The sequence below is a fragment of the Pyrus communis genome, chromosome 13 (assembly GCF_963583255.1).
Source record: "Pyrus communis chromosome 13, drPyrComm1.1, whole genome shotgun sequence".
NCBI lineage: Eukaryota > Viridiplantae > Streptophyta > Magnoliopsida > Rosales > Rosaceae > Pyrus > Pyrus communis.
In genome coordinates this window covers 22,425,968-22,442,631 of record NC_084815.1, presented here as the reverse complement: position 1 = coordinate 22,442,631, position 16,664 = coordinate 22,425,968, and the positions used below count along the sequence as shown (strand labels likewise).

Here is a 16,664-nt window from a genome sequence, read left to right as displayed (position 1 = left end):
AATGATTATTCCAACATAACTCATTTTGACAAAATTCTGACGAAGTTGACGAAAAGGATCATAGCTACACGTTTTAATGAGTTAAGGAACTTCAATTGTAGCAATGATCATTCCAACATAACTTATTTTGATAAAATTCTAATGAAGTTGACGAAAAAAACTATAACTACACATTTTGATCAGTTGATAGACTAATGGTAATGAATTTTTATTTAACGGACTATTACTTTAATTTGATTAAAATTGAAAAATTATTGCTAAAATTTAGTCTTTGTATTTTTAGTAAGAGTTCAAACAGTATTTTATTAACTACACATTTTGATCAGTTGATAGACTAATGGTAATGAATTTTTATTTAACGGACTATTACTTTAATTTGATTAAAATTGAAAAATTATTGCTAAAATTTAGTCTTTGTATTTTTAGTAAGAGTTCAAACAGTATTTTATGAATAACGTGGACGAGATATTGCAATCCAAGTTTCTATTGCCTGTAAACAATTATTGCTTGACGTGGTTGACGGCGCTTGACTTGCTGTACTTCACCTGTGAGTCAACCACAACTTCTAGGAACGATAGGTCTTGGCCTTCCACTTTGTTGTAATTTCATTCTTTCTTTATTTGCAGGAAATTATGTTTGCTCTGTCGATTTGGAAATTTACTGTGAAATTGAGCTACAAGGAATCTGTAGTAAGTCGCTGTTTTTGTTTTTAGTGTTGGTTTAGTGTTCTTTCCGTTCTATTTTTAATTTAAAAGTTGTTTCCGATTTAATTTGTGGAAAATGCATTGTAGTTAAGTAATCTGATTTCTACTTAAACTCGTAGATTATTGTGGTACTTTTTAAGTGTATAATTACGTCCATCCGTATCCACATAGAGATTTTTAATGTGCTGAAAACACGGTTCGTTACATCAAGTGTAATAATACAGTTAGTTGGAAATTTGAAAAGAAAAAATTCCAATCGATTGTATTATAATACTTGATATATTAGACCGTATTCCTGGCACACTGAAAAATTTCTACACATATACCGACCCATACAAACTCAACAAGTGTGATTCTGCGACCCTTCTGGTTGCCATAAAAAAATTATCAATGTTACTTGTAATGTAACATTCATTGCATATCTGGAACCGAAACTATCACAATGAGAACTGTAATGGTTGGACACAAATGAAAACTACACCAAAACAAAACACAGATACAACAAACACCAAATTATGGGAGTGGGTTCGAACTTTGTGCATAGTGGACTACAACAATGAGAACTGTAATGGTTGGACGATTACAAATGAAAACTACACCAAAGCAAAACACAAATAGTACAAACACACACCAAATTATGGGGAGCGGATTTGAACTTGGGTGCAGTGCGGAAGGTAGGCACATTGCCTTAGCCAACTCGGTTACGCCCTCATCCGTCCTCTTATTATCACTTCGTACTACTACACTAGCATATTTCCTGAACCATTCATGAGTCCCAAAATCGGGTTTGTTTTGAGGTCATCGGGGAGTCTGCTCCACCATTCCTGGAAGGTTGATGACTTCAACACATCCTCGCGGAGAACCCCGTCCTGAATCCATTGTCCTATTTGTCTCTGAAGTTTGATGACCCTCTCTTTCTCCTTGTTCACTGCCGGGAGGTCACCAGAAAGTTTGTGCAACTCCTCCAACTCTGCCCAAAAGCAGGACTCCCCCCGGGAACCTGCTGCCAGTTTTTCTTTGTGCTCGAGCCATCTTTGTGCGTATTTGTAACGCTTTGGCCTGCCTCTCTTCATATAGACTCCGGTGTCTTCGCCCTTTGCGTGTCTGTAGAAGTTAGCAATGTCAAGAGGCTCGACAAGGTGGCGAAATTCAGTTCCAAGCTTTACCCACTCTGGTATAGCCTCAAATTCATCAGGAAGATCATATTTTTTCAGCATTTCAGTAATCTCATCCCATATGGCTGCAAGCACAAGCCTTGTCACATTTGCTTCGAAATCAGTTTTGTGCTTTTGAAGCTTGAACGCGTCGTAGTATCCCACATTGTGCTCGTACAAGTCTCGGTAATCTTGCAGTTTTTTCATTTCTGTCTTCATTTCTTCCTTTTTAAAATCAAATTTGCCCTTGTTTCTTTGTTTTTGCTTCTCGAATACTCCCGCTGCACGAAGGCATTGTCTAGCTCTTGCACTCTGCAATGTTACAAGAAAAATATCTGAGCATGTTAAAGACCCAAACAATAAAACATAGGGCCCGTGTGATAACCCTTTCATTTTTATTTTCAAGTACAAATGGATATCGGGAAAGAGTACTTACCAGGCCAAGGTCATCAAAGATGCCATCTGAGGCTAAGGCAACCGTTTCTAAGTTATCGTCACAAGTAACACTCTGCATCTCCAAGCTGCCTTCAAGTTCATCTTTGTATCCCAAATGCTGGTTCAAGCATTTATTGGCGATTGTTTCCCATTCACTTTCGTTGCTTAATTGACAAGTAAAGAACAAGAGTTGCAACACAGCTTCAGGGTTTTTCAAGACAACCAGCTTTCCATTCCCGGTACAGAAAATATAAGTGCCGAAAGGTTTGTAAGGGCTTAGCTCAAGGAAATTCGCTACAGTTTCGAGTAATAGATTTGGACTCCCCATTAGTTTAGAGGCGGCACTGCTTGCAACAGATGATGCATTGCTCATCACATTTGCAAACAATTGCAAGGCCTCCGAGGATGATCCAATCGATTGACTCGCGTAGTTGGGGGAATTTGGATCGAAGAAGGGGATGATTTTCTCGAATTCTTGACGAATGGATGACAGGGGAGCAAGCAGAATTCGAGGGACAATGTCATACCTCATGACAAAATTTATGAAGTATTGAGACCAATTTTCCCTCCTAAGAGCATGAGAAATAAGGTGGTCACCAATAAGGGGAGATCCGAAAGTCACACAGAAGAATGATCCATTGTTTTCGTTCGGGAAATTTTCCAAGAGCCAGATTGTGGCAAGCGCAGCAATTGCGCCGCCGATAGAGTGGCCGGTAAGTATTATTCTCATCCCTTTATTGATAGCCTCTTGCACCTGACAAAATTAAGAGTAGATGAGAACACTTGAATTACAAAAGATTTGGCCTGCAACACATCATACATATATGCCTCAAACGTCACTGTAATATGCTCAACCTAAATCCAACCCGTTAATTTGTCTTGTCTAAATATATAAATTCAAACTCATTTGAATTTTTCATCAATTGAACACAAAAATAAAAGATACTACGAAATAATATCAAGTATAACATCGAGAACACGCCTTAAAATACCGTAAAAACTAATGCCGGACACATTACATAACAAAAATCCAATAATTTTCCAACAAAAAAAAAAAAAAAAAAAAGATATGAAAGCACATCACATGAAGATAACGCGTCGTTATTGTGTTTCGCAAATGAACACTGAACCTCACTTGTCCAACAAGACTTGACTCGAACACTTGATTTTTCATCTTCGAGCTTGTTTGGATATGGTTTTAAAATAACTAAAAGCGTTTTTAAAGGAAATATTTTTAGGTTCCAAAACATAGTTTCTGCAAGAAGCATCGCCTTTTTTGTAGGAAGCATTTTAAATGTTTTTCTAGAATTTACTTACATTTTTTTAAAAACATTTTTACCAAAAGTGTTTTTGGTCATTATGTGGTACATTATTTTTTTTCCATGTCTAGACAAACACACACAATTAGACTAGAATTGCCTACTCTGTAACACACCAACAAAATTCAAGAGCACCATAGCAATTCATGTGAAAGTCCAAAATTACATCAAATTCAAACAACACACCTTAGCTTTCAGCTGGGAATTCTCCAACACATGTTTAAATTTGTTAAGAAATGCTTGGTTGATAGTTGCAGTTGCCAAGTCTTTCTCTTCTGGCTTTCCAGCTGGGTCATAGTTCCCGACACTTCTCAAGGAAGGAAAGAGTTGGAGATCGGCTTTTGCTTCTCCGAAAGCACTTCCTCCAGAATAATAACTCTCCACAGACGAAGATCCTGCAGGAAAGCTGAAAACAACATCTGATGATCCAGATTTCTTCACAAGAAACAGATCACCTGGTGATTTCTGAGTATTCAAGGACAAGCTTTCCAGTATAAGCTCTTCACTGATTTGCAACATGTCTCCAAGCCTTTGAACAACCATTTTTCCGAATTTTGGTATTTTTCTGGTTTCAGATGCTCTTTGCTTTGGGCTTGCTTTAAAGAGAAGCGTTGAAGATGGTGGGGTGGATTCGAAATTACATAACTATCCTTGAAGGATTGACCAAGACTTTGAGGTTTAAATATGTCTACTTGTACTATATGTCAAGCACAATTTCCAGGAACCTGTCCTGAATGTGATTATTTTTTATTTGTAACTTTATATCATTTGGTTTAGGCTTCCTTGGAAAGATTCTGCAGGAAAGATTAGATTAATGCTTTATTTACTTTTGTTGCTGTATTGCAACTTGCAAGGTCCTTGCCTTCCATTTTCTTTGAATGTTCCCTTCTTTTGCCTTGTTTTCTTCTCTTGCGCTCCTCCAATTTTTCCTTGTCTTTTGATTTGTTCAATTTAAAACCTAGATAAATGGGGGAGAAAGAGACCGTTGTATTCGCTCATGGTCACTAAGACGTCAATAAACATGTAGTAAACAACGATGTATATGGGGATAATTTTGTCAATTTAGTCTCTCCAATGCCTTTTTTAATTAAATATTTTTTAACTTGCTCTGTTTGTACGTATCTATCCAGTATCATCCTATAGAGAAATTTTTCATTGTGACCGGAACATGAGTGGTACATCACATGTTTTTATAAAAGTGTTGGGAAATTCTATTTTTAAAGTTATTGACTTTTTTAATACATATATTATATCATTTATATAATGACACATGTTGTACCATTCCGTATTCTTTACATTTAAAAATCTATCATTGCCATGGCTTTAGGCAGTTATTTTGTGATTTCAAGGCCCTTGCCGTCCACTTTCCTCGAAGGTTGTGTTACTATTGACTCTTGGGGAATGTCACTTTTTGCTTGCAGATGTGAAATTTCTGTGAAATTGAGCAAGAGAGGACAGAAGACTTCTGGTTTAATTTTCTTATAGTCGGTAGGTGACTAGGAAATATATCGGGAAATCGACGTATCGATTGGAGTTTACTATCGTTGTACCGTCCAACTATTACAATTTTTTATTAGAAGTTTGTAAATGGCTTTTTTTATGCGTATTTTAGAGATTTTAATAGTTTTTTTTTTTTTTTTTAATACAAACTTCAAAGAATTTTAATAAACTTTATAACTCTATATGGATTTTCGTGAATTTATATGAATTTCTATTATTAATTTGTAAGATTTCTTTTATGAATTTCTTAAAATTTGAAACAATTGAAAATCACACGCAATGACATCATGTCATTTTTTAATGGAATCCTACGATTGGAATTAAAACTCCCTCATCACAACGCACGCAGAAGCACTCATGTCTCGCAAAGGAGAGCAACAGTAGAATATTATTTCAAGAGCCTTTCAGTAAATTGATATAAGGCAATAAACTCCAACTAATGGAATGAGGGATCTTGCATGTTCTTATAAATAATTGAGCTACTCTTTATATTATCAATTAGATTCTTGGTGGAGCTGTGACTTTCTCCAATTACTTTATTTGGAGGTTAGGACAAATTATTGGGTTGAGAGAGGATGTAAGCTTCTGAATTTTTATGTCTTTCATAAACAGATTTGTTAGTTGGTCCTGAGCTCGATTTGCCCTTCCTTACTGTGTGTGTATATAATATCGTTTGTAATGTTTTGTGAACCTCAAAATCAATTGTAACATTTTCATTCAAATTTACTTCCTTCGTTATTGAAATCCAAAATATTTGAGACATGTAGATAAAGATGGTAGATTCTAGCAAGTAATTTTAGGTTGAGAGAGAGAAGGAAGAGCAATGGCTTAGCAATGACTGGATTTCCCAGAGAACATGGTAGAGAGGTGGGCGTGGTGAGAGAGAACTAGAGAAGCTTGAAAAGAAATTCTAGGGGTGGAGATGAGATTCTTTATGCCCAGTTTGGTATTGCTTTTTTTCACCAAAAATTGTTTCACTTAAAGTTAAACAGTAACAAAGTGTTTGTTAAAAATACAATATATTGCTTATTTTAAAAGTAATGACCTCCAGATAGCAGCTTTTAAAAGCAGTATGTAAGTTGCTTTTAAAAGTTACTTTAATAAAAAGCGGAGTTGAACTTTAAAAATATCTTCAATTCTAGTAATAATCTCATTTATTTTAAACAATGACGTCATTTATCCTTCTAAACACTGCTTTTACACAGTTTTTCATACTCACAACACTTTTGGAAATATAGTTTATCAAACACTCAATTGCTTTATTTTCCAGCTGATTATTCTTAAAGCACAACAAAAACAATTTATTAAAAAAACACAGCAATCCCAAACTGGCCTTAAGTCTTTATTATGCAAAATATTCGCTCTTAAATTTTACAAAATCTCCTACTTATTGAAATTCAGACATTTTGAATACCTATAATTTTTATAGACTCTTTAAAAGGATTTTTATAATCCTAATTGACTACACTTATATTTGGATGCATTCTTTTAAATCCTGTTAAATACTACTTTGACTACACCATGATTTTAAAGTTCTTTAAAATGATCTTTTAGCCACTTAGTAATACGGTTTAATGATATTCCTCTTCACTTGTAAGTAAGAGGTCTTAGGTTCAATTCTCACTAAAGGTGAATTTGAACCACATTATTGTAAACTCATTATGAGACTTAACTCACTTTCCCACCCCTCTTAGGGTATATAACATCATTTATTATAAAAAATAAAAAATTACTTTAAAATCTTAACTGACTACACCAAAGTTTTTTAAGATTCTTTCAAATCATAATTTGACTACCCTCCCTCCTAAACATGGTTAGCTGAGAAAATGCAGGAAAAGGTAAAAAATGCATAGAAATTTAATAATTCTAGCAAAACTATATTACATCAGCTTCAGAATTCATCTTCTGATTCACTGGAAGATGTCCATGACACATCTGAAACAAAATGTGAGTGAAAGTTCATCAACCCCATTGATGTTATGCTTGAAAGTGACAGTGGCGGTGACGATGATCCTACCACTTTCGTAGAACTCTTATTCTGTAGTTTACTTGAAATTTCTGCACAAACAAGAGTAACCATGTCTAGAAAATCTTTCACAATAACAAACAGCTGAAATGGTGCAGCTCCTTTGTCTCTCGAAGCTCCTGCTTGGTAGTACTCGGTTGTTTTCCTCACAAGCTCCATAACCCTAGTTTGCTCTTCTCTCACCACCGTGAGCTCCGCCTCACATTCCTCCAAAAACCCCTTCATTTCTCTTGCAAACCCTCCTCTCTCAGCATTGCCACTCTTTGCCAAAAGCTTCTTGATTTCGCTGACACGGTTGCTTAGAGCAGAGCACATGTGGATGAAGCTGTCATACTCTGTGGTTGCTGCTTTCTTCACATTGGATAGTTCAGTGCTCAATCCTTCTAGCTTTGACAATCCTTGGATTAAGTACTCTTTTCTTCGCTCTTCAGTGGTTAGATTATCCGAATTCAGTGTACTAGTTTGGCTTCTTTGACTAGTGTTTCTTCCAAAGTTGCGGTTTTGATTTATCACGAAACATCTCCCCTCGGATTGAGCTACTTGTTCAACCACAAAGTGAAGTAGAGTAGTCTTTCCATCAGTACTTTTGATATCGGATAGCTTTAGAAGAGCACTTAGGTTGAAGCCTTGTGCATTGCCTCTTGCAGTTCCAGCATTCATTCTATTGCCAGCTTTGAGAATTGCCTCGAGAAGCTTTAGGAAGAGCCCGCGAGTTCTTAGCTCCTTGCACCCAAGTTCAAGTGTTTGCAAGGACTCCTTGAGGTGAAGGACTTCAAGATCATAGTTTGCTCTGAAGAGCATCGCATTGAAACGCGTGAATGCCGAAGGAACAGCCTTCAAAATGTGGTAGAGGAAAGATTCACCAAGTGCTAGTTTACTAGGGTTTCCATTGAATTGGAGGATTTTTGCTTCTTCCTCTTTGGTTGGAGAAATTTTGGTGAGCTTTTCTAGTGTATCAGCACCAAGTCCTTGTCCATCAAGCAGGGCAGTAACGATTTCTTTTTGAGAGATTGCGAGAGATCTTAGCACGATTGCGGTGTTCTGAGACTTTTTAGGATCTAGGATGAAAATTTGAGATGTTGGTGCAGAGTTAGGTTTGCTTGAAGCTGAAGGCATGTGGTTGTTTCTCTCAGAGGATTGGTTTTTAATTTTGGAATATCCAAAGAGATTTTCCATAAGCTCATCATCAAATCTGCATAAAACATTCGAACTTGTCTAAGTTATGATCATGTGACATGAAACAAAAAGTAAGATGATATGCTCGTTTAATAACCATTTCAGTTTTTCGGTTTAAGTATAATGTAATAAGAGTGAGACTTGATTACCTGAATGATCCATCATTGATTTGATCCCAAACCATTGAATGATCAGCGGCAGCCATAACCTTATCCCAGTGCAGCGGCTTCAGCTTCGTTTGCCCGCCACCGGTTGCTTTTAAACCCTCCTCCCCTGTTGAGGTCTCTGCCCTGCTCTTGTAGCTTGCTCTGCCTCTAGGTGCAGGCGGCGGTTTTAGTGACAAACCCAAACCACCTGCCTTAGGAAGCGGCGGAGGTGGTAGAGGATTCTTTTTTACCATAACCGGTGGCGGAGGCGGTGGTGGTGGAGGAGGAGGAGGTGGAGGTGGAGGTGGAGGTGGTGGTGGGGGCGGCGGCGGCGCAGATTTATCGTTTGCCGGTTGGGGTGTTTGTCGAGGCAGTGATTCTAGAGCATGCTTTTCCAACACTTCTGGTGAAATTTTTCTAAGTAGAGGTCTTGGAGGATGTAGAGAAAATGGTTTTTTTACCAACTGATCATGATTGATTAAATCAGACGGCTTAGAATCCACCCTATTTTCTTCTTCTTCATCATCATCATCTTCAAAACTAGGGTTAAACATAATCTTTGGAAAATTTGTATGAGCATGTCCAGCCTCTAATTTCCTCAAGTATATAACATCCACACCATTCTCGTCAACAATTAATCCCTTCACATTCCCACCACATTGCCTCAACTCCTCGCGATTCATCGCCACTTCTTCGCGGCGAAAACTCCCATTTTCCTTGCCTTTTGTGTTGCGGCGAGCAGCGAGGAGTCTGTAGACGAAGAACAAGATTCCGGCAATAACTAGAGTAGCTACAGCTGTTGCTGCAATAGTCTCGGCAAGTATTGTTCCTTTGGACTGTGGCATTGCTAGGGTTACACACCTGAGAGACCACTAGAGAATAATCCGGAAAACTACTTCCTAGAAAAGCAGTTGGATAACTAGTGCTTTTGGATAAAGGAGGACCAAAAGAACAGGTTTTTTTGTTGGGTTTTTTTTGGATGATGAGTAACTTCAGTTCATTTGTTTCGGTGCTGGTTGTTGACAGTTTCAATGAAGGTAGTTGTTTGCCTTGTTGATGTTGTTTTAATGAAATTACTGGAATAACCTTGATGGGGCAGTGCAGCTACAAGTTCAAAGGGAAGAGGTTGGATTGTAGCCATGGAGGTTTGTGTCATTTTGTAAGAGGGGGGGGGGGGGGGGGGGGGGTGGCGCTAGTGAGCAATTGGCAGATGGCGGGCGGAGGTTTTTGTTAGCCGTCCTTGAATTTGCAGTGTTGTAGATTACGCCAAATGCAGGAAATTGGAGATGTTGGTGGGATTCTTAATTCCATGTATGGAATATGGGTGGATATTAATTTTGGATTCATAGCAGAATTCCAAATTCCAGCTGGTGAATTAAAAGTTCGTTGACATCATAAACGGAAATATACACAAATAGAATGAGTTTCGAATTTTTAGTGAAAATAGAATCCGATGAACACTAAAGGGTCAAAAGATGGGCACTGAATTACGGTAGTTTATTGTTGGTTAACTGTTCTTCATGTTCTATTTTGATGAAAGTTTTGTATCAGATTTTATTTTGTGACAAGACGTCTGTAGTTGTAGGTCAAGTAGTTAAGAGCATTTATCTATGCACTTAAGGTCTTTTGTTTTTGTTTCATCTTCATTGTTTAGTAGGATGTGCATGGCGATGGTGATAGAATAATGTATAACCATCTTTGCCTCCATCTCCACGTATATTATATTCTATTAGCATTGTTTGGTTGTTAAATTATAATAAAAAAGAAAATATTGAAATGTGCTTAATTATTCGTTATTAACAAAGTTAAACGAGCCTGCAATATGCCATAGGGCTTCAGCAAAGCTCACCACAGTTGTATGGAATTAGTGCTGCAATCGAAGTACATGGATTGCATTTTTAGTTTTTGAAATATTGATCATTCGTAATAAAAGATATACTAAAATTACGCACATAAACGACTGTAAATTGTTGATGTAGAGTTCGTCTCACGACGCATCACCAACGAGCTAACATGCTCAAAACGCATCCTTGGTCTACACTCACAACGGATCAATGGTCCACCAAACGCGGAGCAAGAATTTATATAGGAACGGGCTGATATTTTCCCTTGTTATGAGAGACTGAAGTGTAATTTGGTTTATGATGGGCTAAAATGCAGTAGGGTACTCTTCCCTGGCGGTCCACAATTACCTATACACGTGACCCATTTTGCAACAATGTCTCAGGGCGGATCCACCATTGGGCAAGGTGGGTCGGCTGAACCCTTCAAAGTTTTAAAGTTTTCAACGGGAGAGTCGGGTGCTGTTTTTTGAAACTATCAGATGCTTTTAAAAAGCTGGCCTTTAATTGTTCGACGAATTGTCTTTATGGGTATTGAGCAAGGTAGCTACTAAAGTTGTTCTCTAATTGTTCGACGAATTGTCTTTATGGGTACTGAGCAAGGTAGCTACTAACCTCATGAATTTGTATGCGTTGCTATATTTTGATAGGCTCACTTGGCATATGTTGGCATCTATGGCATGCTCGTCCAAAATCTATTGCCATTAGTCAATATGCGCTTAGTGCAGTTGACATCTGTCGACAAACGTGCTGTATGACTTGACAAATGACCTCAAAACCTACCTTGATGAAATACCAATTTACATGCTATTCCATCCCAATAATTTTTCTTAGGCCCGGTATTGTCTCATTGTCACTTGCAAATGCTTGGATGACCGGTGCTAACATACTCTCTAACAAATGCTTAACCTCATGGTCAAAAAGGATTAAGCCTTCATAGACATGGAAAGCTACTGAACCATGTCTGGTTCAGACGATATGACCCTTTGTGGTCCCGCAAAAACGAAAGAAGGAAAGCATTGGAGAAGCCTCATGAAAGGAATCTCATATATTGATTGGGTCCCTTGTAACCAGTGAGGCTAATGATTCAAAGGTTCTACATCTCTCCTTGCTCGTCTTTAAAGCCAAAAAAACAGTTTGCTGGATTTCCCTTAAAGATCGTACATTCACACGTTTACCTCAAATCTTTCCATCGTGGCCCCATTGACAAAACATTTGGCATCAAATTAGGGTTTTCAGAAGCAACATGCATAAACACATCACGTGAAATTATTCCATTATTCCAACACCAAAGGGTAAAAATTGACACCAAATCGGATACTGAATCATTTGAATGACTGTACACCATCAGTTGGTCTAGCGCCATGTTCCCATTTAGTTGTAGAATATCGTTGGATTGACGGATAGAAGAACGGTACATATAGTGAATTTGATATTAAGCTATTAGATAATTTAACGGCACCTAGTCTTTATTTAGTTGTAGAATAACATTTGTATTTGCACGGCTAGAACCATATACTGAGTTTGATATTAAAGTTTTCAGATAGTCAATTTATTGGCATTCAGGTTTAATTGAGTTGTAGAATATTGTTGAACTCATACGTAAGGACCACACACGCGCGCGCGCACACACACACACATACATATACACACGTAATGAGTTCAACATTAGGTTAAATCGGTGATAAAATTATCTTTGTAAATATTATCTTTCGTAGAAAAAGAAAATCATTTGCGTGGTTGGCAAGAAAAATACAACAAAGGAATAAAGATCATTGAGACAACACAATATTCCCCTCAAATGTCTGGGATTTTCACTGATTGTTTTTAGATTTCCGTCTGCAAAATCAACTAAAAAAGTAGGAAGCAAAAGGACTTTTTAATACAAGACTTTCATATATGTCTGCTCTTTCCCCCCTTCTTTTTCCTGGTCCAAGTGAAATTTTGATGCTGGAATTTACATATGGCAGTGGAAGAAAATTCACGCACATTGGCAACAGGAATTTCTCTGTTCTGCAAAATGGGGGGCGCTGTGTGTCAAAATGTGGAATTACAATAACCCTAATGGCTGACATAACGATCAATCCATCGTGTGCAATCTCGGTCTCTTTGACGAACATCGTGGCAATGACGATGATGGTGACAAAGGTGGTAGCTGAGACGATGCTAGATTGCAAGCGAACGGTTGCGAAAGTTGTGGTAAAGAGGAGGGAGATGATGATGCATTGTAGTCAACTGAAAATGTTCTTTTGTGAATCTTTTTCTCTTCGGTTTCTTTTCTTTCTCCTGCCAGCATGAAGTTTTTTAAACGGTTCACGTCGGAAAGCTTCACCGGCTTCACTATATATTCCTCAGCTCCTTCCTCTAAACATCTGTAAAACAAATTTGTAAGAGATTGATCAGTCAAAGAACATAGGTAACAGACATTAAGCACCAAAAAGAAAGATGATAACTCATGATCGTCTCGAAACTTAGTTTAGTGAGAGACTTTCCGGCACCTATAGGACTGTGGCGTCCAAAAACCATGATACAATGTCACGTAAAAAAGTTAAAACACATTCGGCGTATGATGGACCTTAAGCTAACACTATCTTATAGAATAAGACATCATGCCCATGAAAACTGTACGCGGCAGATTTTGCCCGTTAGACTCCATGAAGGGGCAATGAAATGGGGGCCATAAACATGGGGGAATTTATTAAATGATTAATACCTGGAAAACATAATAATAATTGTTATTTTTAATATAATTGAACCAACCATGTTAGGTCATTATTTTATAAGATTTGGTTGATCCCCAAAAGATTCACCACTAAAACTGGTGCCTAACATATTTTTCATAATTTCGAAAAAACACCAATATTTTCCTATAATTTAAAATTTTGGTCCATTTTTAAAGAAATTTTAGGTCTGCAGATCATGAAGATCAGAATACAGAATAATACACACTGATCAGACAAAAAGATAAAAACAAAATGATCCGGCAAACTAATTAAATGTTGATTTAGATCAATAAGAATCCCCTAAATCCAATATCGTAAATCGAAATCGTAAATTAATAGATAATCATGCAAAAACGACAGATTATATGAATTACTCACAATTATAATCTTTGTGTGATTGCTCGATCGTTATGTATAATTGTTTTAATTACCAAATTTCATAGGATTATATAGCTAATTAACAATTATAATCTTTCTGGCTTATGATTAAAAAACAAATCAAGTAACAGTAAAACATAAAACAGACATACCTATCAATACGAGTAAGGATGTTTTCCGATGACATGATCACCACCGGAACTTCTCGAAAAGCCGATGATTCCTGTTCATATGCAGATCAAAAAATTAATCTCCAAGTAACAGCCATGATAAACTCAGAATCCAATTGTAAATATTCTATTTTACTCCTTAATCATGATTAAAACAAGATTAAAGGGCTAACCTTGATTTTCTTTAGCAGTTCATATCCTGTCATCCCTGGCATTGAGTAGTCCGTTATGATCAAATTCACCTTCATGTTCTGCAACCACAAAAAAAAAAAGGTACATAAACGTAAGAAAACCGCCATAAAACCAAAACAAGACGTTTCATTTTCCGTTTGGCAGCTGAGAAAATGTCATATTTTTCCTTCATTTTCTCGGAAACCAAACTGATTCAAGGCAGAAGTTTTCTTACATCAAATCCAACCGAGCTCTTCTCTCCATCCAAGCCCAGATACTCCAGAGCTCTCGTCCCACTGTCAACGGCCGTCACTGCAAAAGAAAATTCAAATCGTTCATAAACCAACCAATCAAAAAACAACATTTCTCAGAAAAAATAAAAAACCAATCCGGGGTGTATGCGTACCTTTGCAGGATGATATCTTTAGCAGGCGTTCAATGACCTTCCGGTCCACGTGGCTGTCATCCACAGCAAGAACATGCAGCTCGCCGGAACCCATCTGCGAATCACCGGAAAGATCAAAACTTTCGGTCAGATTCCGCCTGAGAATCTCGCCTGCCGTCGCCATTGAGCTTAAGAGGGCGTCAGGTGAAAAGGCTCAGCGTGGAAAGCGTAAAAGGAACCAGAGGAGAAGAAGAATAAAGTGTTTGAAGAGTTTGTTGTGGCGTTAAGAGGAAGGTGAGTGATATATTATAGTGGGGAGAGGCGTACGAAATGGGAAATAGAAAGAGGTGGGTGGGTGTTGCTTTAAATGGGCAAAAGGCTAAAGCTGAGATTCTGAGGATCCGATATATCTCTGAGATTTTCTTTTCTCTTTGCAAATCTAGCTGAGAGGATTACTTGTCTATTGTCCTGTCAATCCTTGTGTTGGTATGTATTTACTCGAGTTTAATAGGTGAAGTTTTCTGAGTGTTACTAATATGCGTTGTTATTAATTGATATGTTATAATACGAATAAAAATAGTAATCTATTTTTCTACCAAGTTTATATGTAAATCAATACTATTTCATTGGTATATTTACTCGAGTTTAACAAGCGAAATTTTGTAATGTAACTGTGTGTTGTTATTAATCAAAGTATTATAACAAGAGTAAAGGTGGTGATCTATTTTTCTAACAAGGACGAATCCAAACCAATGCTACTTATAGGAGATTGGATTTGAATTTTAGTGCAAAAAATAATAAGCATATTGACCTGACCAACTGGTATATACTATATTTTGTACATCATGGTTGAAGTGTCATGAATTTAGGTAATTGTGTTAGTAAAATTACTAATAGAGTGTCCAAATCCGGGTTTGCTTAAGTTGGTGCTCCACTTTCTTCACTCAACTTTGAATCTCTACATGTGTAATTTAAATGAATTATTATATCATTTATGAAAAAGTAAAAACAAATATAAAGAATAAAGTTTAACTCTTACTTATTGTAGTGCGCAATTTTTTTGGTGTTACTGTTTGTAAAGAAATAGTGTAAGTACTCTAATCTCAACATGACACTACTCACGTGAGTGCAATAACATGTAACCTTTACACTAGGCTTGAATTTGTGCGTATGACCTCACAAATGTTGATTCGAGTATCAGACCTAAGATTTTATCTTATCCTATCGATGTAGAATCCTGACTTATATACAAAACCAACTAATCTAACTTAAAATCAGCATATAAACGTAAGTAACCAATGAAATGAAATATCGTAAATTACTTGTGAAAATGGTCACCGTCACAGAAAATGTATAAGGTTCGCTTTGATTTGTAAAATCTATATTGAGATTTGTGGGGTTACAGTAGAAAGGTGGTGTCTTTTTGACTTGGTTGCATGCAGCTCCAACTAATGCAGTTTCTCGATTTCAGATTTAATGATTTCTGTTCCAATCCATTGTGCTGAATCCAATGGTCAAAACCTAGCTAAAATGTGGATCATATGGATGAACACCCATGGACCCATGACCCATCCATGCCTAGTGACAACAGACAATAAACATTGTGATTATTTGAATTTGACTTCAAGTCCTTGTTTTGTAACTTTGAAAATTCAAAACTGGTTAGTCCACAATAATTCGTAGCATCGTTTAGTAGTATTTAATTTCACTTATAGGTAAAAGGTTTTATCTTTAAGTCTCGTCAAAGATGAATCTGAACTAAAATATTATGGCTAACCCATTGCGAGGTTTAACATACTCTCTTTATCCTTAGTGTAGATAATATCGAATGTATATAGAAAAATCAGTTGAACCATGACAAATCTTTCAATAGTATATTTGTTCCATATTTTTCCATAATTTTTTTATTAAATATTGGAAATACAATGTTTAAGATGAATAGAGAGGATTTTAGATAAGTAAAATTTCTAAACTACGGATCTAATTTTTTACGAAATTACTTGATTTGGATTATGATCAAACTGTTCTAACGAAGTTTTATCACGTGGAAGAGTTGAAAAATGTGTTAGGAATAAAAAAGTTGAACTGTATAGCATCTTTCTATATCTTTTGGTTGGGGTTGGAGGGGCATTTGACTGATTTATGAGCCATGTCATATCTACTCAACATCTTGGGGAGATGATTCATAGTTAAATGACAGATTTGGGTTAGCTGTGATCTAACCATGGTCTCCTACATATGGCCAATTAATTAAAATTAGCATGGAAGGTCTTGGAAATATTGGATTAGATGGATATGGCTCTGCAGTTCTTCGTAAATTTAGGAAGAGGATCCTTTCCGGATTTGCCTAATAGGCATTCTATGAATTTTCACATCATAGTTGTTTATCATACATCGTATGTTCAGTTTTCGTCAGGTACTATTTGTGTTTAATTTTAAATAAAAAAAGTTAAATAATTTATGACCTCATTATGTACAGTGAATGATTAAAATGTGAGGATCGTTAAAATCCCCACAATTAGAATCCGGAATCCAA

At 36.7% G+C, this 16,664-nt stretch overlaps 3 protein-coding genes across 3 annotated transcripts; all 3 read right to left on the bottom strand.

Moving 5' to 3' along the window:
• Positions 1–1,062: 1,062 nt before the first annotated feature.
• On the bottom strand, positions 1,063–4,200 carry LOC137712533 (protein EDS1L-like). The gene is made up of 3 exons (XM_068451613.1): positions 3,799–4,200; positions 2,295–3,047; positions 1,063–2,170 (listed from the first exon to the last, which is right to left on the bottom strand). Exons 1-3 carry the CDS (start codon positions 4,153–4,155, stop codon positions 1,445–1,447), a joined length of 1,836 nt encoding a protein of 611 aa, XP_068307714.1. The 5' UTR covers positions 4,156–4,200; the 3' UTR covers positions 1,063–1,444.
• Positions 4,201–7,003: 2,803 nt separating this feature from the next.
• On the bottom strand, positions 7,004–9,305 carry LOC137712372 (formin-like protein 4). The gene is made up of 2 exons (XM_068451461.1): positions 8,464–9,305; positions 7,004–8,330 (listed from the first exon to the last, which is right to left on the bottom strand). Exons 1-2 carry the CDS (start codon positions 9,303–9,305, stop codon positions 7,004–7,006), a joined length of 2,169 nt encoding a protein of 722 aa, XP_068307562.1.
• A 2,776-nt stretch (positions 9,306–12,081) lies between these two features.
• On the bottom strand, positions 12,082–14,443 carry LOC137712871 (two-component response regulator ARR5-like). Its single transcript, XM_068452049.1, has 5 exons — positions 14,150–14,443; positions 13,979–14,055; positions 13,746–13,823; positions 13,555–13,625; positions 12,082–12,673 (listed from the first exon to the last, which is right to left on the bottom strand). Exons 1-5 carry the CDS (start codon positions 14,310–14,312, stop codon positions 12,382–12,384), a joined length of 681 nt encoding a protein of 226 aa, XP_068308150.1. The 5' UTR covers positions 14,313–14,443; the 3' UTR covers positions 12,082–12,381.
• Between the last annotated feature and the right edge of the window lie 2,221 nt (positions 14,444–16,664).

Excerpts from the sequence above, each read along its gene's own strand:
- LOC137712533 (XM_068451613.1), bottom strand. The coding sequence starts at position 4,155 with ATGGTTGTTCAAAGGCTTGGAGACATGTTGCAAATCAGTGAAGAGCTT. Across the intron at positions 3,048-3,798 it reads ATTCCCAGCTGAAAGCTAAG|GTGCAAGAGGCTATCAATAA; the intron begins GTGTGTTGTTTG and ends TAATTTTGTCAG. Across the intron at positions 2,171-2,294 it reads TCTTTGATGACCTTGGCCTG|AGTGCAAGAGCTAGACAATG; the intron begins GTAAGTACTCTT and ends GTAACATTGCAG.
- LOC137712372 (XM_068451461.1), bottom strand. The coding sequence starts at position 9,305 with ATGCCACAGTCCAAAGGAACAATACTTGCCGAGACTATTGCAGCAACA. Across the intron at positions 8,331-8,463 it reads ATCAATGATGGATCATTCAG|ATTTGATGATGAGCTTATGG; the intron begins GTAATCAAGTCT and ends TGTTTTATGCAG.
- LOC137712871 (XM_068452049.1), bottom strand. The coding sequence starts at position 14,312 with ATGGCGACGGCAGGCGAGATTCTCAGGCGGAATCTGACCGAAAGTTTT. Across the intron at positions 14,056-14,149 it reads AAAGATATCATCCTGCAAAG|TGACGGCCGTTGACAGTGGG; the intron begins GTACGCATACAC and ends TTTCTTTTGCAG. Across the intron at positions 12,674-13,554 it reads ATCCTTACTCGTATTGATAG|ATGTTTAGAGGAAGGAGCTG; the intron begins GTATGTCTGTTT and ends TTTGTTTTACAG.